Source organism: Hemitrygon akajei, chromosome 7 (genome assembly GCF_048418815.1).
Source record: "Hemitrygon akajei chromosome 7, sHemAka1.3, whole genome shotgun sequence".
Lineage (NCBI taxonomy): Eukaryota > Metazoa > Chordata > Chondrichthyes > Myliobatiformes > Dasyatidae > Hemitrygon > Hemitrygon akajei.
In genome coordinates, this window is record NC_133130.1 from 102,693,918 (window position 1) to 102,719,997 (window position 26,080).

Genomic DNA, 26,080 nt, shown 5'->3' on the forward strand with positions numbered 1-26,080 from the left:
GTTGGCATTCATAGCAAAAGGATAGAGTATAGCATAGAGTACAGGAGCAGGGAGGTTCTACTGCAGTTGTACAAGGCCTTGGTGAGACCGCACCTAGAATATTGTGTGCAGTTTTGGTCCCCTAATCTGAGGAAAGACATTCTTGCCATAGAGGGAGTACAGAGAAGGTTCACCAGATTGATTCCTGTGATGGCAGGACTTTCATATGAAGAAAGACTGGATCGACTAGGCTTATACTCACTGGAATTTAGAAGATTGAGGGGGGATCTTATTGAAACGTATAAAATTCTAAAGGGATTGGACAGGCTAGATGCAGGAAGATTGTTTCCGATGTTGGGGAAGTCCAGAACGAGGGGTCACAGTTTAAGGATAAAGGGGAAGCCTTTTAGGACCGAGATGAGGAAAAACTTCTTCACACAGAGAGTGGTGAATCTGTGGAATTCTCTGCCACAGGAAACAGTTGAGCCCAGTTCATTGGCTATATTTAAGAGAAAGTTAGATATGGCCCTTGTGGCAAAAGGGATCAGGGGGTATGGAGAGAAAGCAGGTACAGAGTTCTGAGTTGGATGATCAGCCATGATCATACTGAATGGCGGTGCAGGCTCGAAGGGCCGAATGGCCTACTCCTGCACCTATTTTCTATGTTTCTATATTAAACCTGATTCTGATACGGATTCCTTTGTATCAACTTAATACACTAATGTAATGAAATGATCTGTTTGGATGGCATGCAAAACAAAATTTTTTTATTCAGACAATAATAAACTAATTTACTAATTTAACTGCTGAATTTGGATGCTAAGATGCTCATGTTATTTTCTTTTTACTTAGACCATAAGACCATAGACATTGGAGCAGAATTAGGCCATTCAGCCCATCATTTTATTTTGTTAAGCAGCCTCATGTGTGGCACCATATCAAATACCTTCTGAACATCTAAGTAAATGACATCCACTGCCTCTCCTTTGTCCACTTTGTTACTTCCTTGAAGAACTATTACAGACCTGTCAGTCAAGATTTCTTTTTACAGAAACCATGCTGACTTTGACTTATTTTATCATTAGTCTTCAAGTACCCAGAAACCTCATCCTTAATAATAGCCTCCAACACTTTCCCAGCCTCTGAAGTTAGGCTAACTGGCTTGTAATCTCCTTTCTTTTGCCTTCCTCCCTTCTTAAAGAGTGGAGTGACATTTGCAATTTTCCAGTCCAGAATTAAGTGATTCTTGAAAGATCATGACCAATGCATGTGTTATCTCTTCAGCAACCTCTCTCAGGACTCTGGGGTGTAGTCCATCTGGTCCAGGTGACTTATCCACCTTAAGATCTTTGAGTTTGCCTAGCACTTTTTCCTTTGTAATACCAATGACACTCACAGATCTCTGGCACACTCCTAGTGTCTTCCACAGTGAAGACAGAGGAAAAGTACCCATTATGTTCATCCACCATTTCTTTGTCCCCATTACTACCTCACCAACATCACTTTCCAGTAGTCCAATATTAACTCACACATTAATTCAATTCTTTATAAAACTGAAAAAACTTTTAGTATCCTGCTTTATATTATTGGCTAGTTTGCCCTCATATTTAATCTTTTCCCTTCTTATAGCTTTTTTTAGTTGCTTTTGTTGGATTTTAAAAACTTCCCAATCATCCACTTCCCATTCACTTTAGCTGCCCTTTCCTTGGCTTTTATGTAGTCCTTAACTTCCCTTGTCAGCCGCAGTTGCCTACCCCTGCCATTTGAGAACTTCCTCCTCTGTGGGACATATCTATCCTGCACCTTGTGAACTATTTCTGAAACTTCAGCCATCTCTGCTCTGCCATTATCCCCACCAGTATCCTCCTCCAAACCACCTGGGCAAGCTCCTCTCTCATGCCTCTGTAATTCTCTTTAGTCCATTGTGCTACTGATACATGTGCCTTGTGCTTCTCCCTCTCAAATTGCAGTATGAATTCAATCGTATTATGATCACTATCTCCTAAGGGTTCCTTTACCTTTAGCTCCCTAATAAGACCTGGGTTATTACACAACACCCAATCTAAAATGGCCTTTCCCCAAGTAGGCTCAAGCATAAGTTGCTCAAAAAAGTCATCTCATAGGCATTCAACAAAGTCCCTCTCTTGTGATCCGACATCAGTCTGATTACAATCCCCTATTACAATTGTGATACTACTTGTGTGTGTGTGTGTGTGTGTTACTCTAACTTAAAGCATCTGCAGAATCACGTGTGTTTATTCTTTTTACCTTGTTTTTGTAGCCTGAGGAACCACAACTGGGTCAGAAGCACTGAATTAAAAATATAGTTTCCTATCCATATGAGGACGTTCGTTGGCTTTGGGCCTGTACTTGCTGGCATGTAGAATGAGGAGGGATCCATTGAAACCTAATAAATGTTGAAAAGTCTGAATAGAGTTGAAGTAGGAAGGATATTTCCTATTGTGGCTGAGTCTAGGATGAGAGGGCAACACCTCTGAGTGGAGGAACGTCCAATTTGAAGAGATGAGGAGGAATTTCTTCAGCTGGAGGGTGGTGAATCTGTGGAATTCACAGCTGTTGGAGGCCGTCATTGGGTATATTTAAAGTGAAGCTTTATAGGTTCTTAATTAGCCAGGACGTCAAAGATTACGGGGAGTAGGCAGGAGAATGGGATTGAAAGGTAGAATAAATCAGGTTTGATGGAATGATGGAGCAGACACGGTTGACCGAATTCCTCTCCTACGTTTTATGTCAATCCGACCTACAACAGCTCTCTGTTTATTCAGGGTTTCCGGCAGCCGCCCTATTTCAGTTTGGTCGCGCTGGGGGCGAGAAGCGGAAGCGTTTCCGCCGGACGTTCGAGAGTGTGACGCCAGTACCGACGGTCCTTTCGGCCCGGGTAGTTCCTTTCCTAGCAACCATGGAGCCGCGGCTGGTGGTGGACTTGTTGCTGCACCTCGGCCCCGAACTGCCGATGATGCTGCCCGAGCTGTGCCGGTGGTGCTGGGAGGCGGAACTGGACGCTGGCCGGGTGGAGACTCTGCGCCTCCTTCTGGAGGAGCTGGAGGCCCGAAGCGTCGGGCTGGAGTGGCATAACCTTCGGGGACTTGCCGAGGAACGGTGCTTGCCGCTGCTGCGTATCGTACGGCTGGAGGAGCCGGCCGACCGCCGTCTAGGCCTTGCGGTCTGCCGCTTACTGCTGACCTGCTGTCGGCTAGCTCCGCCTGAGCTATTGCAGCAGGCGGTTGCCTCTTGTTTACGGGAGTTGCGAACTTACACCGAGCAGCGGAGCGGGTCCATCGCCTCCTCCTCCTCCCCGGGCACTGAGTACTCCGACATTCATGTCGTTGTCGAGATGCTGGTGAATCTGTGGCCTCTCGTGTTGGAGCGGGAGCCGGACAATGGAGAGCTACTGCCTCTCGCTCTGACCACTGTGAGGGTCGGTGAGGACAGCGTGGCGGCCAGGGTGGCCACCCGGCTCATCTCAACTCTCCTAGAGCAGGAGAAGGTGTCCATGAGGGATATCTGGGACGGCGTGAGACGGTGGGAGTGGTCCGGCAACGTTTCCAGACTCCTGCTGCTGCTCACTTCGCTCTCGCCGGCCGGTAATCTCGACCTCCGGACGTGCATTGAATTTTGGAAAGTGTTGCAAGCAGGACTGGTAGACACGAATAACACGACTCGCAAGAGAGCCTTGTATCTGTTGAAAAGGGCTGTGGATATTTTTGGGGCACTGGAAAGAGACTTCGCCTTGGAATTTCAGAACGAACACGGTATTTTGATGACTAGTTCATCCTTTGTAAAGAGTAACAGTTTTATTAACGCAGCTTATACCATTTGTACACATAGTGGATCTTGTTCAATTTAATGGAATTCGGAAATCGCCTCTCTAATGATTATAGATATGCTGGGTGTGTGAGACAGACAGACAGACATACTTTATTGATCCCGAGGGAAATTGGGTTTCGTTACAGCCTCACCAACCAAGAATAGTGTAGAAATATAGCAATATAAAACCATAAGTAATTAAATAATAAGTTAATCATGCCAAATGGAAATAAGTCCAGAACCAGACTATTGGCTCAAGGGTGTCTGACACTCCGAGGGAGGAGTTGTAAAGTTTGATGGCCCCAGGCAGGAATGATTTCCTATGACGCTCAGTGTTACATCTCAGTGGAATGAGTCTCTGGCTGAATGTACTGTGCCTAACCAGTAAATTATGGAGTGGATGGGAGTCATTGTCCAAGATGGCATGCAACTTGGACAGCATCCTCTTTTCAGACACCACCGTCAGAGAGTCCAGTTCCACCCCAACAACATCACTGGCCTTACGAATGAGTTTGTTGATTCTGTTGGTGTCTGCTACTCTCAGCCTGCTGCCCCAGCACACAACAGCAAACATGATAGCACTGGCCACCACAGACTCGTAGAACATCCTCAGCATCATCTGGCGGATGTTAAAGGACCTCCGTCTCCTCAGGAAATAGAGATGGCTCTGACCCTTCTTGTAGACAGCCTCAGTGTTCTTTGACCAGTCCAGTTTATTGTCAATTCGTATCCCCAGGTATTTGTAATCCTCCACCATGTCCACACTGACCCCTATACCCCCAGGGTATAACCTAAAACTGGATCCATGGTGGTGTTTTACAGGGACCAGTGTCATTGAAAGGGTGGCAGTTTGCACTTCACTGTGAGGATAAGCATGAGATGTTCCTCTCACTGTTCACTGTGTAGCAGCTGTTTAAGAGCAGATATGCAGAAGGGGAAATCTCACTCTTTTAGTTGTCCAGGAATGACATGAAAGGAAGCCATTCAAGCATTAAGTGTACTGACATCTGTTTTTGGGAATTTTGTAATTCAGGGGTTGACTTTGTGGCATGATTGACTGTCTTACTCTTCCAAGATATTTATCATGAGTGCTGCATACCCGTGACCCTTCTCTCAATAGCTTTGAAACCACCCCCCTCCCTGCCACCATTAGTCAGGAGGTACTGTAGCATTAGGACAAGGACTGTTGGGTTGAGAAACAGCTTCTTTCCTATATCTCATTACCAATGAAGCACCAGTCATCTTACACTATATACATTTTAACTTGAGTTGCAAATGCACCTTATGTCAATCTTCTGGAATATATTTTTCTGTTGATTGTGTCTTGTGTGTTATGCGTACTGTGGTCTGGAGAAATGTTGTTTTGTTTGACGGTATATATGTTTGACAATAAACTTGAACTATATTGCCAGCCATCTATAAAAACATAAGAAATTTGACCAGGGCTAGGGCAACTGGACTTTCAAGCCTCACCATTCATCAAAGTCATGTTTAAGCTGACCTGACATTATTTTTCCGATCATTCTGTTATCCTTGATATCTAGGTATCTGTTGAAAGTAATAAGTCATGTACAACAGAATTAAATGGTTCTGAAAAAGTTAATGAGATTGAGGAGATGTTAGAAGTAATTTTTCAAGAATCACTAGATTCTGGAATGATTCTGGTGGAGTGGGGTGTGGGAAAGACCTAGCAGAGGAAAGTCGGTGTTTGAGTCTCTGGGACTCAGTGACTCAGAAGGGAAGATGGGAGAAGAGCAAGCTGTGGTGGTGGGGGATTCGTTAGGGGAAGAGAAAGGAGGTTCTATGGATGGGAACGAGATTCCCGAATGAGAACGAGGTGCCAGGGTCCAGGACATCTTGGATAGAGAATTCTGCATTCTTAAGTGGGGTTGTGAGCAGCCAGAGGCCGTGGTCCCTGTAGTGCCAATGACATGGGTAGGAAGAGTAACGAAGTTTGGCTTAGGGAGTTTGGTGCTAATTTAAAGGGCAGGACCGGCAGGCTTGTGACCTTAGGATTGCTCCCGTCCCACATGTTCATGAGGCCAGAAAAATTATACATTTTAACACGTGGCTAAGGAATTGGTGCAGACGGAGGGCATAATTTTTTTTTTTGGGTCATTGTGCTCCCTTCCAGGGAAGGTGTGACTTGTAGAGAAGTGACTGTTTGCACATGAACTGGATGAGTCTATCCATTGTGAAGGTTTGCTCATGCTACATGGGGATGTTTAAACTAGAGTGCCAGTACAGATCATGCAGAGGTTGTGAAGACATGTTGTTAAGACCTCAGATCAAGTATGGTGTGGCTAATGTCCTGCATGATGTGTATTTGAAAGGCAAGAGTATTGTAGGAAAAGCAGATGAGTTCAGGGCATGGATCAACACGTGGGATTATGATATTGTAGCTATTAGTGAGAGTTGGTGGCAGGATTGGCAGCTCAATATTCCAGGGTTCTGCTATTTTAGATAGAACAGAATGGGAGGGGTGGCATTATAAGTCAGGGCAGTGCTCAGCCAGGACAGACTGGAAAACTCAAACCGGAGCACCCGCCCGCCCTGGGACCGGAGCGCTCACTCAGACTGGAGCACTCATTTAGTGAGGCTTTATGGGTAGGACTGAGGAGTAAGAGGTATGACCATGTTAATAGGACTATATAACAGATCACCCAACAATCTGTGGCATTTGGAGGAACAAATTTGTAGTGAAAACACAGACTGTTGCAAGAAACATAATGTTATAGTAGGTAATTTTAACTTTACAAATGTTAGACCAAAAGACCATAAGATGTAGGAGCAGTATTAGGCCATTTGGCCCATTGAGTCTTCTCTGCCATTTCATCATGGCTGATTCATTTCCCTTTCACTCCCTTCTCCTTTATGCCTTTATCAATCAAGAATCTATCAACTTCTGCCTTAAATATACATAAATACTTGGGCTCCACAGCTGCCTCCGGAGGTTAAATAAATTCCTCCTGCTCTCTGTTCTAAAAGGATGCCCCTCTATTCTGACACTGTTCCCTCTGGTCCTAGACCTTCCTGGGGGAAGCAACAGTAGCTGTGCCTCTGGCACTGAGTGTGTCCTTGTGGCTCAGAAGGGAAGGAACTGAAGAGGATGGCAGCAGTAATAAGGGACTTTGTAGTGAGGGGGACAGGTAAGTGATTCTGTGGAAGTGAAAAAGAAACACAGATGGTAGCTTGCATCCCTGGTGCCAGGGTCCGTGATGTTTCTAAACATGTTCACAATATCCTGAAAAGGGAGAGTAAGCAGCCAAAAGTTGTGGAATATGTTGGTACCAATGACGTGGGTAAAAAAAAAAGGAAGAAGGTCAGAAACAGAATACAGGGAGTTAAGAAGGAAGCTAAGAAACAGGACCTCAAGGGTAGTAATCTTGTGATTGCTGCTGGGGCCATGTGACAGTGAGGATAGGAATAGAATGAGGTGGCAGAGAAATGCATGGCTAAAGAATTGGGTCAAGGATACGGATTTCTGGATCATTGGGGCCTCTTCTGAGACCTGTACAAAAGGGAGGGATTGCACTTGAATCTGAGGGTGACCAATATTCTTGCAGGCAGGTTTACTAGAGCTGTTGGGAGTGGTTTAAACTGAAATGGCAGGGGGACGGGGACCAGTATGATAGAGCTGAGGATGAGTCAGCTGGTTTGCAAGTAGATGATGTAATATGCATGTAAATAAGGACAAGCCAATGGTTGGGTATAACTGCAGACAGAGCAAAGAGTTAAGCTGTGCCACAGAGGTAAAATTCAAAAGGGTGAAGAATACAGGACTGAAAGTGGTGTATTTGGATGTGTGTAGCATTCGAAATAAAGTGGACGAACTTGTGTAATTAGAGATTGGTTGGTATGACATTGTGGGCATCAACTAGTTGTGGCTGTAAGGTCATCATTGGGAGCTTAACATTAAAGGATATACTTGCTATCAAAAGAACAGGCAGGAAGGCATAGGCGGTGGTGTAGCTTTGTTGATAAGAGATGGAATTACATTTTTAGAAAGAGGTGACAAAGGGTCAGAGAATGTCGAGTCTTTGTGGGTGAAGTCAAGAAACTGCAAGGGTTAAAAAACCATTGTGGGCTTCCAAATAATAGCCAAGATGTGGGGTTGAGATTGTAAAGGGAGCTGGAAAAGGCATGTAATAAGAATAATGTCACAATTGTAATGGGAGACTTCAAAATGCAGGAGGTAGGGTAAGGTATGTGAATGGGTGCAGAATTGGTTCAAAAACAGAAAATGAGTTATGGTAAGAGGATCATTTTCACACCTAGGAAATGTTAAAAGTGGGGTTTTGCAGGGCTCAGATTTGGGACCGTTGCTGTTCATAATTTACATTAATGATTTGGATAAGCACTTAACAAATAAACTACTAATAAAGTTTGCCGATGACACAAAATTGGGTAGATGGGCTGATACAATTCAGGCAGCAGAATCAAAACAGTTAGATCCAAACAAAATCAAGATGTGGGCAGATAAATGCTAGTATAAATTTAATATACGTAAGTGTAAAATATTACATATAGGAAGTAGTAAAATTGGATATAAGTTTACAGTGGGGTGGTGGGTTGAGTTAGAAATTGCACTGTATGGGAAGGATTTGGGTGTCTTGGTAGGCTCATCACCATCAACATCCAGACAATACACAGAACTGATTAAAAAGGCTAATAGAATGTTGGGCTATACCGTAATGCACTCAGTGGAGTTCAAATCTAGAGACATTCTCCTTAAGCTGTATAATGTGCTTGTAAAGCCACACCTTGAGTACTCTGTACAGTTTTGGTCTCCATATTGTGTGAGGGATGTGAAGGCACTGCAGAGAGTGCAGAGAAGGGTGACTAGATTCATTCGAGGTCTGCAGGGTATGAGATATGAAGAAAGATTGAAAAAATTAAATCTTTTTAGCCTAAGTAGTCATAGAATGAGAGGATACATGACAAAAGTATTCAAGATCATTAAGGTACATACCAGCTCCTACTTCAAAATTAATCCATCATCAAGGATACTGGTTAAGGGGAGATTTCAGACTAGCATCAGGAAGCATTTCTTTACACAGTGAGTTGTGGACACATGGAGCAAACTATCTAGTTGTATTGTTGAGAGTAGTACCTTATACTTCCAAAAAAAACTTGATAGTTATTTCAACACACTGTGTGACTAGGAATTTGGCAAGTTTTGTTGGGCTGAATGGCCTGTTCTTTGTCAAAAACTTTCTAATGTTCTAACATAACATCATTGCTTTTACAAACCCCAATTCCAGAAAAGTTGGAATATTTTCCAAAATGCAATAAAACCAAAAATCTGTGATATGTTAATTCACGTGAACCTTTATTTAACTGACAAAAGTACAAAGAAAAGATTTTCAATAGTTTTACTGACCAACTTAATTGTATTTTGTAGATATACACAAATTTAGAATTTGATGGCTGCAACACACTCAACAAAAGTTGGGACAGTTAAAGTAAGATTGAAAAGTGCACAGAATATTCAAGTAACACCAGTTTGGAAGACTCCACATTAATCAGGCTAATTGGTAGCAGGTGAGGTATCATGACTGGGTATAAAAGTAGCGTCCATCAAAGGCTCAGTCTTTGCAAGCAAGGATGGATCGTGGCTCACCCCTTTGTGTCAAAACTCGTGAGAGAATTGTTAGTCAGTTCAAAAGGAACATTTCCCAACGCAAGAATGCAGAGAATTTAGGTCTTTCAACATCTACAGTACATAATATTGTGAAAAGATTCAGAGAATTCAGAGACACCTCAGTGCGTAAAGGGCAAGGTCGGAAACCACTGTTGAATGTGCGTGATCTTCGAGCCCTCAGGCGGCACTGCCTAAGAAACAGTCATGCAGTGACTGTGACAATTATAGCCACCTGGGCTCGGGAGTACTTTGGAAAACCATTGTCACTTAACACAGTCTGTCTCTGCATCCAGAAATGCAACTTGAAACTGTATTATGCAAGGAGGAAGCCATACATCAACTCTATGCAGAAACACCGATGAGTTCTCCGGGCCCGTCCCAGATGGACCAAAAGACTGTGGAACCGTGTGCTGTGGTCAGATGAGTCCACATTTCAGTTAGTTTTCGGAAAAAACGGGCGTCTAGTTCTCCGTGCCAAAGGTAAAAGCGACCCTCCTGATTGTTATCAGTGAAAGGTGCAAAAGCCAGCATCTGTGATGGTATGGGGGTGCATCAGTGCCCACGGCATGGGTGAGTTGCATGTATATGAAGGTACCATTGACTCTGAGGTGGATATTAGGATTTTAGAGAGACATATGTTGCCATCAAGGTGACGTCTCTTCCCGGGACGTCCATGCTTATTTCAGCAGGACAATGTCAGACCACATTCTGCACAGGCTACAACAGCGTGGCTTTGTAGACACAGAGTGCATGTGCTTGACTGGCCTGCTGCCAGTCCAGATCTGTCTCCTATTGAAAATGTATGGTGCATCATGAAGAGGAGAATCAGACAGCGGAGACCACGGACTGTTGAGCAGCTGAAGTCTTATATCAAGCAAGAATGGACAAAATTTCCAGTTGCAAATCTACAATTAGTATCCTCAGTTCCAAAACAATTAAAAAGTGTTATTAAAAGGAAAGGTGATGTAATGCAATGGTAAACATGCCTCTGTCCCAACTTTTGTTGAGTGTGTTGTAGCCATCAAATTCTAAATTTGTGTATATTTACAAAATACAATTAAGTTGGTCAGTAAAACTATTGAAAATCTTTTCCTTGTACTTTTGACAGTTAAATAAAGGTTCATGTGAATTAACATATCTCAGATTTTTGCTTTTATTGCATTTTGGAAAATATCCCAACTTTTCTGGAAATGGGGTTTCTATATTCTAGTCATTTTGAAATAAATGCTAACATCATATTTGCCTTTCTCATCACCAACTCAACCTGCAAATTAACATTCAAGGAAGCCTGCAGAAGGACTCCCAAGTCCTTCTGCGCCACTGATTTTAGAATTTTCTCACCATTTAGAATGTCTGCCATTTTATTTCTTCTACCAATGTGTAGTGACCATACATTTCCTGAAACTGTATTTTATCTGCCACTTCTTCGACCATGTTCCTAATCCAAGTACTTCTGTCGCCTTTCTACTTCCTCAAAACTAACTGCTCTTTATAGAAGGCTCCCTTTATTCCCAGTCTTTGCCTTCTGCCAATCAGCTACTGCTTTGTCTATGCTAGAATCTTTTGTGTAATACCATGGGTTCTTAACTTAGGCTACGTCTACACTAGACCGGATAAATCCATAATCGAAGCTTTTTCTCTTCGTTTTGACCCTCTGTCCACACTGAAACGGCGTTTTCCTCCCCCAAAAATGGAGCTTTTCAAAAACGCCATCCAAAGTGTGTAAACTTGAAAACGCTGGTTGGGCAGAGTAATGTGGATGGGGTAACCGGACATCTTTAAAAAACGCTGTCATAACGTGCTGGAACAGATGCTGGCGGCAGCGCGGCATTTCATTGTTTTCCTGAACGCAACTCCCCACACAACCTAACAATTTCAGAGCAGACGGCAACGAGACTGAAGCCAGAAGAGTTAGAAATGTACTCACCAAATACTTCGACCCATAACTTACTGAGTAAATGTATGCTCACTTTGCCCTGTTTTCTGTCCTTGCTTGTATGAAGGTGGTTTACCTATTCATGCAAGTACTTCTCTGACAATAGATGTGTTAACAGCCTAATGTAACATTGTGTGGAAATACAAGATAACACTGATGCAGACATGTTTTATACATTTAACGAGGTGCTTTATTAATGCAAGAGAGTTGGTGAATTTTTCAGTGTTCTTCGTCAGCCGGGTCATACTGTCTGTGAACTCCCAGTCCGTTACCTCCATACGCTCCAGTATTTGTTTTTTTTCAGTTTTAAGTCCTCTTGTGCGAGAGCCAACAGCTGTCCGTCATTTGACAATTCCCTTTTAAGTTTTTCTAGTCTGTATCTGCACAAACACAAACTTTCACAGATTCGACACCAAACATGTTGCTTGCTTTCTGTAGATGTGTCCTGTGCATGCCCAGTAGGAGGAGATTCGCCCAAATACCCGTTTTAATGTAGACGGAGGTATTTTCAAAAATGCTTGGTGTGGACGCCTATTGTTTTTACGCAAAACTGGCATTTTCAAAATTATCCGGTATAGTGTGGACGTAGTCTTAGACCATAAGACCTAGGAGCAGAATCGGGCCATTCAGCTCATCGAGTCTGTTCCACCATTCTATCAGGGCTGATCCTGGATCCCACTCAAGCCCATACACTTGTCTTCTCACCATATCCTTTGATGTCCTGAGTGATCAGGAAATGAACAGCTTCTACTTTAAGTATACCCACGGACTTGGCCTCCACTGAAGTCTGTGGCAGAGCATTCCACAGATTCTCCACACACTGGCTTAAAAAAAAAATCCTCCTTACCTCTGTTCTAAAAGGTCACCCCTCAGTTTTGAGGCTGTGCCCTCTAGTTCTGAATACTCCCACCATAGGAAACATCCACTCCACATCCACCCTCTCTGGTCCTTTCAACATTTGGTAGGTTTCAATGAGATCCCCATGCATTCTTCCAGATTCCAGTGAGTACAGGCCCAATGCTGCCAAATGCTCGTTGTATGTTAACCCCTTCATTCCCAGAATAATCTTTGTGAACCTCCTCTGGACTCTTTCGAACACTAGCATATCTTTTATGAAATGCGGGGCCCAAAGCTGTTGGCAATACTCCAAGTGCAGCCTGACTAGTGTTTTATAAAGCCTCCGCATTATCTCCTTGCTTTTATGTTCTATTCCCCTTGAAATAAATGCCATCATTACCATTTGCCGCCTTTACCACAAACTCAAACTACAAATTAACTTCCTGGGTGTCTTGCATGAGGACTCCTAAGTCCCTCTGCACCTCTGATGTTTGAACTTTCTCCCCATTTAGATAATAGTCTGCACTATTGTTCCTTTTACCAAAATGCATTATCATACGTTTCCCAACACTGTATTCCATCTGCTACTTTTTTGCCCATTCTTCCAATTTGTCTAAGTCCTTCTGCAATCGCATTGCTTCCTTAGCACTACCTACCCCTACACCTACCTCTGTGTTACTGGCAAACTTTGGCATAAAGCCACCAATTCCACTTTCTAAATCACTACAAACAATATGAAAGTAGCGGTCCCAATACTGACGTCAGAGAAACACCACTAGCAGCCTTGACGAGGCCCCTTTTATTCCCAGTCTCTGCCTCCTGCCTATTCCTCTGTCCTTTGAAGACCTGAGGGCAAGACTGCTGTATCGGAGAGAACTGAGAGCCTGCTTAATTGTATGCTTGATTCAAGTGTGGCTTTCTTCTGGCATGTCAGATACAACAATCAAACCCGAAAGCTTCTCGATCTACAGAACTGCTTATCTGGAAAAGGCAAAATGAGGAGATGTGTGTTTATGATGAGATATCGTTGGTTTTGTCGAACTTGTGTACCCCCGACTTGGAATACCCAATGGTCAAATGCATTCTGTTTTATTTGCCTTACCACAGTTTACGGTAGTGGCCAACTAGTATCAAGCGCTTGAGATACTGCACAATGCCATCTCCAAGTAAGAAACATCCTAATGCATTTCAAATCATGGTCTGGGATCTCAACCAGGCTTGTTTGAAGAAATCCCTGCCCTAATACCTTGAGGTCCTCTTCCTACCAGTATACAGACAGAGGTCAAAGGGGCAAAGCTCCAGAGATGAGGAAAACAAAGAGGTGGTTGTGGGAGGCAGAGGAGTGATAAAAGGATTGCTTCAAGTTGGTGGACTAGTCCATACTTTATGGAAAGTGGTAGTACAGGTAGATAGGATCACAAGAAATATTTTGCCATTGATTTTTTCCAGTCTGGCCTGACTAAAATCTCCCAAAACGATGGTGAAGGTGTTAGGGTGCACTGTTTCGTGCATGTTGATCCCATTGCTCAGATCATCTAAAGCCTGATTGACATTGGCCTGAGGTGGAATGTATACCGCTACCAAAATGACCCTGGAGAACTCCTGTGGTAGGTAAAAAAGACAGCACTTAACTGTGAGATTTTCCAGGTCTGGTGAGCAGAATTGGGACAGCATTGATATATTTGTGCACCAAGAAGAGCTGATCATGAGGCATACTCCTCCATCATTGCTTTTGAGAGACCATGTAGAACTATCCTGACGGTGTACTTGTATAGTAAATCTGTCGATCTGAATTGCTGCATCTGGTATGGAAGGGGTTATCAAGGATTATAGCAGCAGTACAGTGCAAGATACAAAAATTACTATAAGTTACAGTAAGTTAAATAAACTGTGCAAAAGAGGGTTAATGAGACATTCATGGATGGTTTAGAAATCTGATGGCAGAGAGGATGAAGCTGTTCCTAAAATGTTGGGTGTAAATCTTCACCCCTGATTTTAGGAATGAGAGAAGGTCACATGAGACAGTGAGAGTTCATTGTGATGGATGTTGCTGCCTTGAGTACATCCTTGATGGTGGGAAGAGTAGTGCCCATGATCGAATTAGCTGAGTGTACAAACCTCTGAAGCATCTTTCAACCTACGTACTGGGGCCTTTGTACCAGCAGTGATGCAGTCAGCACAGTGCTTTCTACTATACTGTACATCTGTGGAAATTTGCGAGAGATTTCGTTGACATGCCAAATCTCAAATTCCTAATGAAGTAGAGTCTCTAGCATGCCTTCTTCATAGTTGTGTTAGGGTCAGGATAGTTGAAGCTAATGCCCAGGAACTTGAAACTGCTCATGCTGAGTTATCTGCGAGTGAAGGAAACATCTTGTGAACTATGGTTTCAGCAGACAAGGAAATGTGTATTGTAGCAGATTTTTTTTGTTGTTTAGAAATACACCATGGTAACAGGCCCTTCTGGCCCACTAAATCCATGCCGCCCAATTACAATCATGTGACCAATCCATATGTCTTTGGAATACCGTAACATTGAGAGAAAACCCACACGGTCACGGGAAGAAGGTACAAGCTCCTTACAGAAGGCGGTAGATTGAACCTGGTTGCTGGTGCAGTAAAGGGTTACTGTACTGGCCTGGGCAATATTAGAATTGTCTGTGGATTTAAAGACCCACTGTCAATTTTAATACACAACAGTAACTTGTAACTAGATAGCTGAAGATAAACTTGTCTGATTTAAGTGAAACTGAAAAGCCTCTCTTGGTCCCTTGCCTTACTACAGATACTCATTCTCTCCCCACCTTTGCCTCATCCTCTGCCTGTTTCAACTTTATTTGCAAATTAAGCATGTTTACCCTCCTCACTCCAGTGAAAAGTTAGCAATTTGGAATATTAATTCTGTTCCTCTCTCCACAGATGCTTCCTGTCTAACAATTCCAGTATATACTGCTTTTTGTCTGGTCTAAGTGTTGAGTAAGATGTGGCACTTGCTATATTTCATCCTAATTGGAACTTTCTTATTTTAGATTCATGTCCTTTCTGGTGGTTGGGTGAAGAAAGCAAACAGCTTGTACAATTATGGGAAAATTATATTTTAATTATGGAAACATTGGAAGAAAATCAAGTAAGTAATTCATGACTAGTTTGTCAACTCTCACTGAATACTGCCATAGATTATAGAAACAACAAATTTCAGACGTTAAATCACATTCAGAAATCCAAAGCATTTATGTGGTAGAGACAACAGAAATGTTGAAAAGTAGGTATTGTGGCAGGGCATACAGTATGCAGGTGTCCCCCGTTTTTCAAACGTTCTCTTTATGAGGCGTCACTGTTACGAAAGACCTACATTAGTTACCTGTTTTCGCTAACAGAAGGTGTTTTCACTGTTACGAAAAAGGCAGTGCGCAGCAGCCAAGCTCCTCCCCCGGAACTGCATTCTAGCTGGCATTGCTTAAACACGTGCCTGTGAGTATCTGTGCTTTATGTCGATTTATTTTGTGCATCCGTTAGCAAGATGAGTTCTAAGGTATCAGAAAAGCCTAAAAGAGCGCGTAAGGGTGTTACACTTAGCGTAAAACTAGACACAATTAAGCTTTTCGATCATGGTGAACAAAGTAAGGACAAAGTGAATTTGGCTTGTGGAAGTTGACGAGGATGATGCTGAAGAAGTTTTGGCATCACATGACCAACAACTGATAGATGAAGAGCTGATGCAATTGGAAGAAGAAAGGATAACAATCGAAACTGAACACAGTAGCGAATGGACCGAAAGTGAAGTTGTCTAGGAACTGAACGTGAAGCAACTACGTGAGATTCTCACTGCGATTGACAATGCTGCAATGATTGCAGAAAAGTATGACTTTCATTTTGAAAGGGTACATAGATTTAGGGCATATTTGCAGGATGGTTTGAGTGCTTACAAAGAACTGTATGATAGAAAAATACACGAGGCTAAGCGGTCAAGCATACAGTCATTTTTCAAGCCTTCCACATCAGCCACAGCAGACAAACCTCGACCTTCGACACTGAGGCAGGCAGAAGAAGAAGATGAAGATGACTTGCCTGCCCTGATGGAAACAGACGATGATGAGATGATACCCCAGTGTCCCACCACCCCAACCTCCGGCGACTCAGCCTAACACAGCATCATCAGTGTGCTCAATGTCTTCCCAATTCTGGTAAGTGAAATGACACTGTACATACATTATTTCTACTTTATATAGGTTGTGTATTTTTATGTGTTATTTGGTACGATTTGGCAGTTTCATAGCTTAGAAGTTACTGGAGAGTGTGCTTCTGCCGACAACACTTGTGTGAGATTTTCGCTACGGTGGACAGTGCTGCAGTGATTGCAGAGAAGTATTTCTACTTTATATAGGCTGTGTATTTATCATATCATTCCTGCTTTTACTATATTTTACTGTTGTTTTAGGTTTTGTGTGTTATTTGGCATGATTTGGTAGGTTATTTTTTGGGTCTGCGAATGCTTACTAATTTTTCCCATATAAATAAAATGGTAATTGCTTCTTCACTTTATGACATTCCGGCTTACGAACAGTTTCATAAGAACGCTCTACCTTCAAATGGCAGGGAAACCTGTATTGACAAAAGGAGAATTCCAGTTCGTCTGGGCAATATGCACTGTGGCCGCTTTATTCAGGGCCTCCTGTATCCAATAAAGTTGCTGCTGAGTTTGTGTTTGTGGTCTTTTACTGCTGTAACTCATCCACTTAAAGGTTCTACATGTGTTTGAATCGAGGCCATCAGTGGCCGGAAGTGTGAGACTCCATAGCTCACTTGGGTTGACTGACTAAGTACATCAGACAGTCTGGTGTTGGAACAGAGGCCAATCAGGAATCGGGATTGATTGGCAGGAATGAATAAAAATAAAAGGTAGGGACAAGCAGAGCATCCATTGGCTGAAGTGGACAGTGTTAGAATGGCTATTTGAGGCTTTAACTCTATATGGCATCACTGAAGTGTGGCGTGTGCGAGAGAAGATGAAAAAGTGAATGTAGATTTTTTTTGCAGTTTATTTATTGTTTCCTTTATACTTCCACAGTTAGAACAGTAGAGGTGACAAGATGGATAGTGGAATTCTCCTCGTGTGGGATGTACAACTGTGAGATGTGGATTCAGCTGCTTCTTCTAACAGTCTGCATTAAGGATTTGGAGCTGGAACTGGATGACCTCTGGATCATTCGGGAGGCTGAGGGGGTGATAGATCGGACATATAGAGAGGCAGTTACACCCAAGGTGCAGGACGTGGGAGACTGGGTGATAGGCAGAAAGAGGAAAAGGGTTAAACAGTGCAGAGTATCCCTGTGGCCACCCCTCTCAACAACAGGTGTACCACTTTGTGGGGTGGGGTGTGGGAGAATGACCTAGCAGAGGAAAATCACAGTGGTCAGTCTCTGGCACTGAGTCTGAGTCTATGACTCAGAAGGGAAGGGGGGAGAAGAAGCAAGCTGTGGTGATAGTGGATTTGTTAGTTAAGGGAAAAGAAATGTTCTGTGGATGAGAATGAGATACCCGGATGGTATCTTGCCTCCCAGGTGCCAGGGTCCAGGACATCTCGGATCGAGTCCTCAGCCTTCTTAGGTGGGAGGGTGAGCAGCCAGTGGTTGCAGTCCATGTAGGTGCCAATGGCATAGGTAGGAAGAGTGACAAGGTTCTGCAAAGGGAGTTCAGGGAGTTAGGTGCTATGTTAAAGGGCAGGACCTCCAGGGATGTAATCTCAGGGTTGCTATCTGTGCAGAAATATAAACATCATACACATGGCTAAGGAGTTGGTGTAGGAGGAAGGGTGTCAGACTTTTGGATCATTGGGCTCTCTTCCAGGGAAGGTGGGACCTGTACAGAAGAGGCAGTTTGCACCTGAAGTGGAGGGGACTGATATCTTGGTGGGAAGGATTGCTCGTGATGCACTGGGTGGTTTAAACTAGAGTTGCAGGGGGATGGGAACCAGAGTGCCAGTACAGATAGTGGAGAGGTTGTGGAGACAGGCTAAGACCTCACAAAGTCAGGAAGCAAAATGTTGAGTATACTGTATATTTCAATGCAAGAAGTATTGTGGGAAAGGCAGATGAGTTCAGGGCATGGATCAACACATGGAAGTATTCTATCATAGCCATTAGTGAGATTTGGTTGCAAGAGGGGCAGGACTGGCAGCTCAATGTTCCAGGGTTCTGTTTTAGCTGCGATAGAGCAGGAGGGATTGAAGGAGGAGGGGTTGTGTTACTAGTCAGGGAAAATGTCATGGCAGTGCTCAATCAGGATAGATTGGAGCACTCATCTAGTGAAGCTTTATGTATGGAACTGACAAATAAGAAATGTATAACCACGTTAATGGGGCTATATTATAGACACCCACAGTCCAAGGGATTTGGAGGAACAAATCTGTAAAGATTGCAGACTATTGCAAGAAACTTAAGGTTGTTATTGTAGATGATTTTAACTTTCCTCATTGGCTGGGAATCCCATAGTGTAAAAGGGCTAAATGGGATAGAGATGAGAAAATCTGCAGATGCTGGAAATCCAAGCAACACACACAAAATGCTGGAGGAGTTCAGCAGGCTAGGCAGCATCTGTGGAAAAGAGCACAGTCGTATAGTCGATGTTTTGGTCCAAGATCAGGACTGGAGAAGAAAAGGATGAGGAGTCAGAGTAAGAAGCAGAGAATATCATACTGGACTTGAGTGCTGCGACTACTTGTGTATCCAGTAAGATGATACGGAAAGGAAAGAAATTTAAAGCATCTAACACTTATATTCACTGGGTGACTAATGTGATAGCCAAGGTTTGGTCTTTTAAATTTGTTTAGGTTTTAGTAATTCTTATCAACGTTTTAAAATGATGATGGAAAGGATGGACATGGAGTTTGAACAATGAGTCATTAGGCCATGAATTTGATTACCATAGCATTTCAGAAGGGATTTGGACATGGTTCCTCTGTGGTAAAGAGTGTTATTGATGTAGTAAGTGGAAGATCTAATGGATTCTTTTGTCTTCTGTATCCTTGTTAAGGTACTTTGTTGAAAGTACTTCTTATATTGGTTGCTTTTTTATTGCTTCTGTGGGTCTCTGATATTTTGTCAATTTCATTTATTTAATATGTATGCACCATGGAAATGATGGTGAATTTTGAAAACGATTTACTTTTTGAGTTTCTACTATCTATGTATTAACATGAGGATTCTTTGGTTCCTTAGGTGCATGTTATAAGACCAATTTTGCCACGCCTTAGGAGCCTAATGGATGCCACGGTTTATGATGGAAAAGGTAATTGTGACTCCAACTGCATTATCTGTCAAAATTTTTAGCTCATTGCTATAGTCTAAGACACGATGCAGCTCAGGTTTTGGCAGTTTGTCGTCTTGATCCTGAATGCACTTGTTTAGGAGGATCATTATTGGTTCCTAGCAGCAATGTTAATTTAGTTTCTCTTTTAGGAATGTTTCAGAAGGATGGGAAGTGCATTTCATGGGGGTATAGCAGAGCCAAATATATAATCTATTTATCCCAATTATGGTAACTTTTAAAAATAATTTATAATTTTAATTATTATAGAATGAACTAAAACATATTGAAAATTGGGGGTTAAAGTAGTTGGTGATCGTGCTGAACATTACTTGCTGAGAATGAGCAGATAGGTTTATTTATGGAATGTTAATTATATTGAATGATTTATTTTCATAACTATGTCTTCATTGGGAACTCCATTCTGGATCACGTTTAGTTTTCTATCATCTAATCATTAGACTAAGATGCCAGTTTCCCATTTTCTGTGCATATCTGTGCATTTGTATCACTCAAGCAAAATGGTTTATTGCTTGGGAGTGTTGTACATCATATCTAGAAATAGTCTTGTTTTGACTAACTATGCTTCATGTGTTGATCACTATGGATTATGAACAGTAAATATACACTCTGATCTGTCCCAGAGGTTTCCCTCTTAGTGAAAGTTGCTTCTGGTGGGTATGTATTTTTCTGTGTAATTAACCTGCTTTGCTTTGAAGGGTGACCTATCGAGCATGTGTTTAATTTCTTGCTGATGTGATGCATAATGACCTCCCCATCTCACTTCAATCCTAAGTAAACACAAAGTACACTGCAGATGCTGTGGTCAAATCAAGATGTACAAAACAGCAGGATAAACTCAGCAGGTCGGGCAGCATCTGTTGAAAGAAGCAGTCAACGTTTTTGGTCGAGACCCTTCGTCAGGACTAAAGAAGGAGGGGGCAGGGGCCCTATAAAGAAGGTGGGGGGAGGGTGGAAAACCAATCAGAGGAAAGATCAAGGGGTGGGGGAGGGGAAGCAGGGAGGGGATAGGCAGGAGAGGTGAAGAAGGAATCTAAGGGGAAAACACTATGGGTAGTAGAAGAAGGCAGAGTCATGAGAGGTGATAGGCAGCTAGAAGAGGAGACAGAGTGAAGGTGGGATGGGGGAAGTGAGAGGGAGGGAATTACCGGAAGTTGGAGAATTCGATGTTCATACCAAGGGGCTGGAGACTACCCAGACGGTATATGAAATGTTGTTCCTCCAACTGAAGTTTGACCTCATCTTGGCAGTAGAGGAGGCCATGTATGGACATATCCAAATGGGAATGTGAAGGAGAGTTGAAGTGAGTGGCAACTGGGAGATCCTGTCTGTTGTGGCAGACAGAGTGTAGGTGATCGATGAAGTGGTCCCCCAATCTGTGTCGGGTCTCGCCGATGTAGAGGAGGCCGCACCGGGAGCACCAGATGCAATAGACTACCCCAACAGACTCCCAAGTGAAGTGTTGCCTCACCTGGAAGGACTGTTTGGGGCCCTGAATGGTGGTAAGAGATGAGGTGTAGGGACAGGTGTAGCACTTACACTTGCAGGGATAAGTGCCAGGTGGGAGATCTGTGGGGAGGGACGTGTGGACCAGGCAGTCGCGGAGGGAACGATCCCTGTGAAAAGCAGAGAGGGGTAGAGAGAGGAAGATGTCCTTAGTAGTGGGGTCCTGTTGAAGGTGGCGGAAGTTGCAGAGGATAATATGCTGGATCCGGAGGCTGGTGGGGTGATAGGTGAGGACAAGGGGGACATGGTCCCTGTTGTGGTGATGGGAGGATGGGCTGAGGGCTGAAGTGCGGGAAACGGAGGAGATGCGGGTGAGGGCATAATTGATGACGGCAGAAGGGAAACCATGATTCTTAAAGAAAGAGGACATTTGGGATGTCCTGGAACAGAAAACCTCATCCTTGGAGCAGATGCGGTGGAGACGGAGGAACTGCAAATAGGGAATAGATTTTTGCATTTGGCAGGGTGGGAAGAGGTATAATCAAGGTAGTTATGGGAGTCGGTGGGTTTGTAGAAGATGTCAGTGGACAGTCTGTCTCCAGAGATGGAGACCGAGAAATCGAGAAAGGAGAGAGAAGTGTCCGAGATGGACCAAGTGAATCTGAGGGCTGGGTGAAAGTTAGAGGCAAAGTCAATGAAATTGATGAGCTCAGCATGGGTGCAGGAAGCAGCACCAATGTAGTCGTCAATAATGTATCGAAGGAAAAGTTGGGGAGCAGTACCAGTATAGATTTGGAGCATATACTGTTCCACATAACCCATGAAGAGGCAGGCATAACTAGGGCCCATGCGAGTGGGTGAGTGGGTGAGGCAACACTTGTGAGTCTGTTGGGGTAATCTATTGCATCCGGCGCTCCCGGTGCGGCCTCCTCTACATCAGCGAGACCTGACGCAGATTGGGGGACCGCTTCGTCCAGCACCTACAGACAAGATCTCCTGGTTGCCACTCACTTCAACTCTCCTTCACATTCCCATTCGGGTATGTCCATACATGGCCTCCTCTACTGCCATGATGAGGCCAAACTTCAGTTGGAGGGACAACATCTCATATACCGTCTGGGTAGTCTCCAGCCCCTTGGTATGAACATCGAATTCTCCAACTTCCGGTAATTCCCTCCCTCTCACTTCCCCCATCCCACCTTCACTCTGTCTCCTCTTCTAGCTGCCTATCACCTCTCATGACTCTGCCTTCTTCTACCACCCATAGTGTTTTCCCCTTAGATTCCTTCTTCACTTCTCCTGCCTATCCCCTCCCTGCTTCCCCTCCCCCACCCCTTGATCTTTCCTCTGATTGGTTTTCCACCCTCCCCCCCACCTTCTTTATAGGGCCCCTGCCCCCTCCTTCTTTAGTCCTGACGAAGGGTCTTGACCTGAAACGTTGACTGCTTCTTTCAATGGATGCTGCCCGACCTGCTGAGTTCATCCAGATTTTTTGTACATCTTCACTTCAACCCTTCGCCACTGAATAATGCCCAAGTGTGTCATATTTAAAGGTTGTTGCTTCTGTGGTTCAGAACTTCATTTTCATTTTAAATAGATGGATGAAAGTTGATTAACAAAATTATGTATTTATATATCATCTAGGTAATTTGCTTTTCCACCCATCTTGGCTCCTTTGTGCCTATAAACGCATGTTTGAAAGTGAAAACAAAACTGTGATGAAAGAAGGTCTGTTTCATTTCCTGGATCTTAATATCATGAAATATTCAATCAGAACTCAAGAACTGTCTGATGTAAGTTCATAAAATTTATTTCATTAAGTGAAAGCCCTGACTTGTTGTACAATAGAAAGAAGAAATTTCACATCTTTGGTTAATGTACAGGTTACTGTATAGTTAATGTTTTGTGTTCCTGATCAGCATCAGATAAAGCTGGACTCATCAATCAGAAGACCATAAGACAGAGGAGCTGAATGTGGCCATTGGGCCCATTGAGTTTGATCGTGCTTCATTTAGAAGCTGTAGCCACAGCCAAAATCTTCAATAATTAACACATGTTTGTATTTGAAGCAGCATTCTACAAGTATATGTCACTTGGACATTTTCACTTGACAATTGCGAGTGACAGAGGATGAGAGGCAATTTGATAGAGGTGTTTAAGATTGAGAGGCATAGATAGAGTGGACAGCCAGCACCTTTCTCCCCAGTGTGGCCATGGCTGATAACAAAGGACCTCCGTTTAAATTGAGCAGAGGAAAGTTCGGGGAGATGTCAGAGGAAGGTTTTTTTCACACACTGGAAGCTTAGGAGGCACTGTTTGGGGTGGTGGTAGAGGCTGATTGATGAGATTCGAATGGTACATATGGGTGTAAGGTTATAGGCTGTGTGGGAGGGAAGTGTGAGATTGATCATGGAGTAGGCTGACACAATATCATGGGCTGAAAGGCTGTTTCTGTGCTGTACTGTTTGATGTGTAAACCCTTTGAAAGTTTTTATTGTGTATTGTTTATCCTTTCTGACTTATCTTCTCATTGTTTTCTCTTTGCTCTTTAAATTTGTACTAATTCAAGATTTTCTTCATAATTTAAGTTTATCTGTGGGCCAGTGATGAATGCTCTTTCAGAAAGTGCACTCTACAGCAGGTAAATGGCTTAATTTTCCTTCCTTTCATTGGTGGTGTTTCCTTTCCATCTGCCCTGATGTGTAATTGCATCTTAACGTTTCAGATCTCCTGATCAGATCATTGGCAGCTGTCCTGTTTTAGCAGTAAAGTTAAAGGCGTTTCTTGTTGATTATGTGGAAAATATACCTGGGGAGTTCAAAGGTGAGTTCTGGAAATTGATAGAACTTGTTCTGAAGTGATGAATGAATTGAACTGAAGTGGTTCAGGATGACATTTGCATAACCTGTTTTGATTCAATGGTTGGCCACATTGTGGAAGTAAATTAAAAGCTATATTGATTATAACTAATTATTTTCATTTCATTTCTTTTTGGCTCCCTTCCATCAGGCCGGAGGTACGATAGCATTAGGAAAAGGACTGTTAGGATGGGAAGCAGCTTCTTCCTCCAGCCTGTGAGACTATTAAACTCCCTGCCACCATCCAGGTCTCATCATGTATGAAGCACCAGTAGACAATAGACAGTAGGTGCAGGAGTAGGCCATTCGGCCCTTCTAGCCAGCCATTCACTGTGATCATGGCTGATCATACACAATCAGTACCCTGTTCCTGCCCTCTCCCCATATCCCTTGACCCTGCTATCTGTAAGAGCTCTATCTAACTCTCTTGAATGCATCCAGAGACATGGCCTCCACTGCCTTCCGGGGCAGAGCATTCCACATATCCACCACTCTCTGGGTGAAAAAGTTTTTCCACATCTCTGTTCTAAATGGCCTACCCCTTATTCTTAAACTGTGGCCTCTAGTTCTGGACTCGCCCATCAGCGGGAACATGCTTCCTGCCTCCAGTGTGTCCAATCCCTTAATAATCTTATATGTTTCAATCAGATCCTCTCTCATCCTTCTAAATTCCAGTGTATACAAGCCCAGTCGCTCCAATCTTTCAACATATGACAGTCCCGCCATTCCGGGAATTAACCTTGTGAACCTACGCTGTACTCCCTCAATAGCAAGAATGTCCTTCCTCAAATTTGGAGACCAAAACTGCACACAATACTCCAGGTGGGGTCTCACCAGGGCCCTGTACAGCTGCAGAAGGACCTCTTTACTCCTATACTCAATTCCTCTTGTTATAAAGGCCAGCATGCCATTAGCTTTCTTCACTGCCTGCTGCACCTGCATGCTTGCTTTCATTGACTGATGTACAAGAACACCTAGATCTCGTTGTACTTCCCCTTTTCCTAACTTGACTCCATTTAGATAGTAATCTGCCTTCCTGTTCTTGCCACCAAAGTGGATAACCTCACATTTATCCACATTAAACTGCATCTGCCATACATTTACCCACTCACCCAACCTGTCCCAAGTCACCCTGCATTCTCATAACATCTTCCTGACATTTCACACTGCCACCCAGCTTTGTGTCATCAGCAAATTTGCTAATGTTACTTTTAATCCCTTCATCTAAATCATTAATGTATATTGTAAACAGCTGCGGTCCCAGCACCGAACCTTGCGGTACCCCACTGGTCACAGCCTGCCATTCCGAAAGGGATCTGTTAATCACTACTCTTTGTTTCCTGTCAGCCAGCCAATTTTCAATCCATGTCAGTACTCTGCCCCCAATACCATGTGCCCTAATTTTGCCCACTAATCTCCTATGTGGGACTTTATCAAAAGCTTTCTGGAAGTCCAGGTACACTACATCCACTGGCTCTCCCTTGTCCATTTTCATAGTTACATCCTCAAAAAAACTCCAGAAGATTAGTCAAGCATGATTTTCCCTTCATAAATCCATGCTGACTCGGACTGATCCTGTTACTGCTATCCAAATGTGTCGTAATTTCCTCTTTTATAATTGACTCCAGCATCTTTCCCACCACTGACGTCAGGCTAACCGGTCTATAATTCCCTGTTTTCTCTCTCCCTCCTTTCTTGAAAAGTGGGACAACATTCGCCACCCTCCAATCGGCAGGAACTGTTCCTGAATCTATAGAACATTGGAAAATGATTACCAATGCATCCATGATTTCTATCGTAGCATTATACTGTTTACTTTTTGACTCGTGTTGTAAATGCACTTTGTGCTAAATGTCAGTCTTCTGGAATGTATTTTAATATTTGTTAATTTACTTGTGTTAATGTTGCTTCGTGTATTTTGCATCCTGGTCTGGAGAAACATTTTTTCATCTGGTGGTTATACACCTGTATAGTTGAATGACAATAATCTTTATCTTGAACTTCTGTTTACTGTTGAAGGTAACTTGAAATTTATATTGAGTTCCTGTTAATTATTTAAAGAAATAATCATCTATTCGAGCCATTTAATTTTGAAACAAGCCAGATCAACAAATTGCCTTCAAATTTAATTAAGTCTCTCCTCAAAGTTTGATCAAATGCTTTTTCAAAATCCATGTAAATATTCCACTGTGCATCTCTTCATAAAATTTGATTAGGTTCACTGGA

General features: G+C 43.1%; 1 protein-coding gene across 6 annotated transcripts in view; it reads left to right on the top strand.

Moving 5' to 3' along the window:
- Positions 1 to 2,642: 2,642 nt before the first annotated feature.
- The window catches only part of LOC140730748 (probable methyltransferase TARBP1), a 384,497-nt gene continuing 361,059 nt past the window's right edge, over positions 2,643 to 26,080 (top strand). For 4 of the 6 annotated variants that reach the window (XR_012099667.1, XR_012099666.1, XR_012099668.1 and 1 more), the window contains exons 1-6: positions 2,645 to 3,752; positions 15,254 to 15,351; positions 19,442 to 19,511; positions 22,641 to 22,789; positions 23,585 to 23,637; positions 23,722 to 23,819. Coding sequence is in view for 3 of the 6 variants with exons in the window: in XM_073051593.1 (XP_072907694.1) it covers positions 2,684 to 3,752; positions 15,254 to 15,351; positions 19,442 to 19,511; positions 22,641 to 22,789; positions 23,585 to 23,637; positions 23,722 to 23,819 (1,537 nt within the window). In the remaining 3 variants the exon portion in view is untranslated. Of the gene's footprint in view, positions 3,753 to 15,253; positions 15,352 to 19,441; positions 19,512 to 22,640; positions 22,790 to 23,584; positions 23,638 to 23,721; positions 23,820 to 26,080 lie in introns of all 6 variants that reach the window. The other 2 variants (XM_073051594.1, XM_073051592.1) reach the window with 2 other exon arrangements.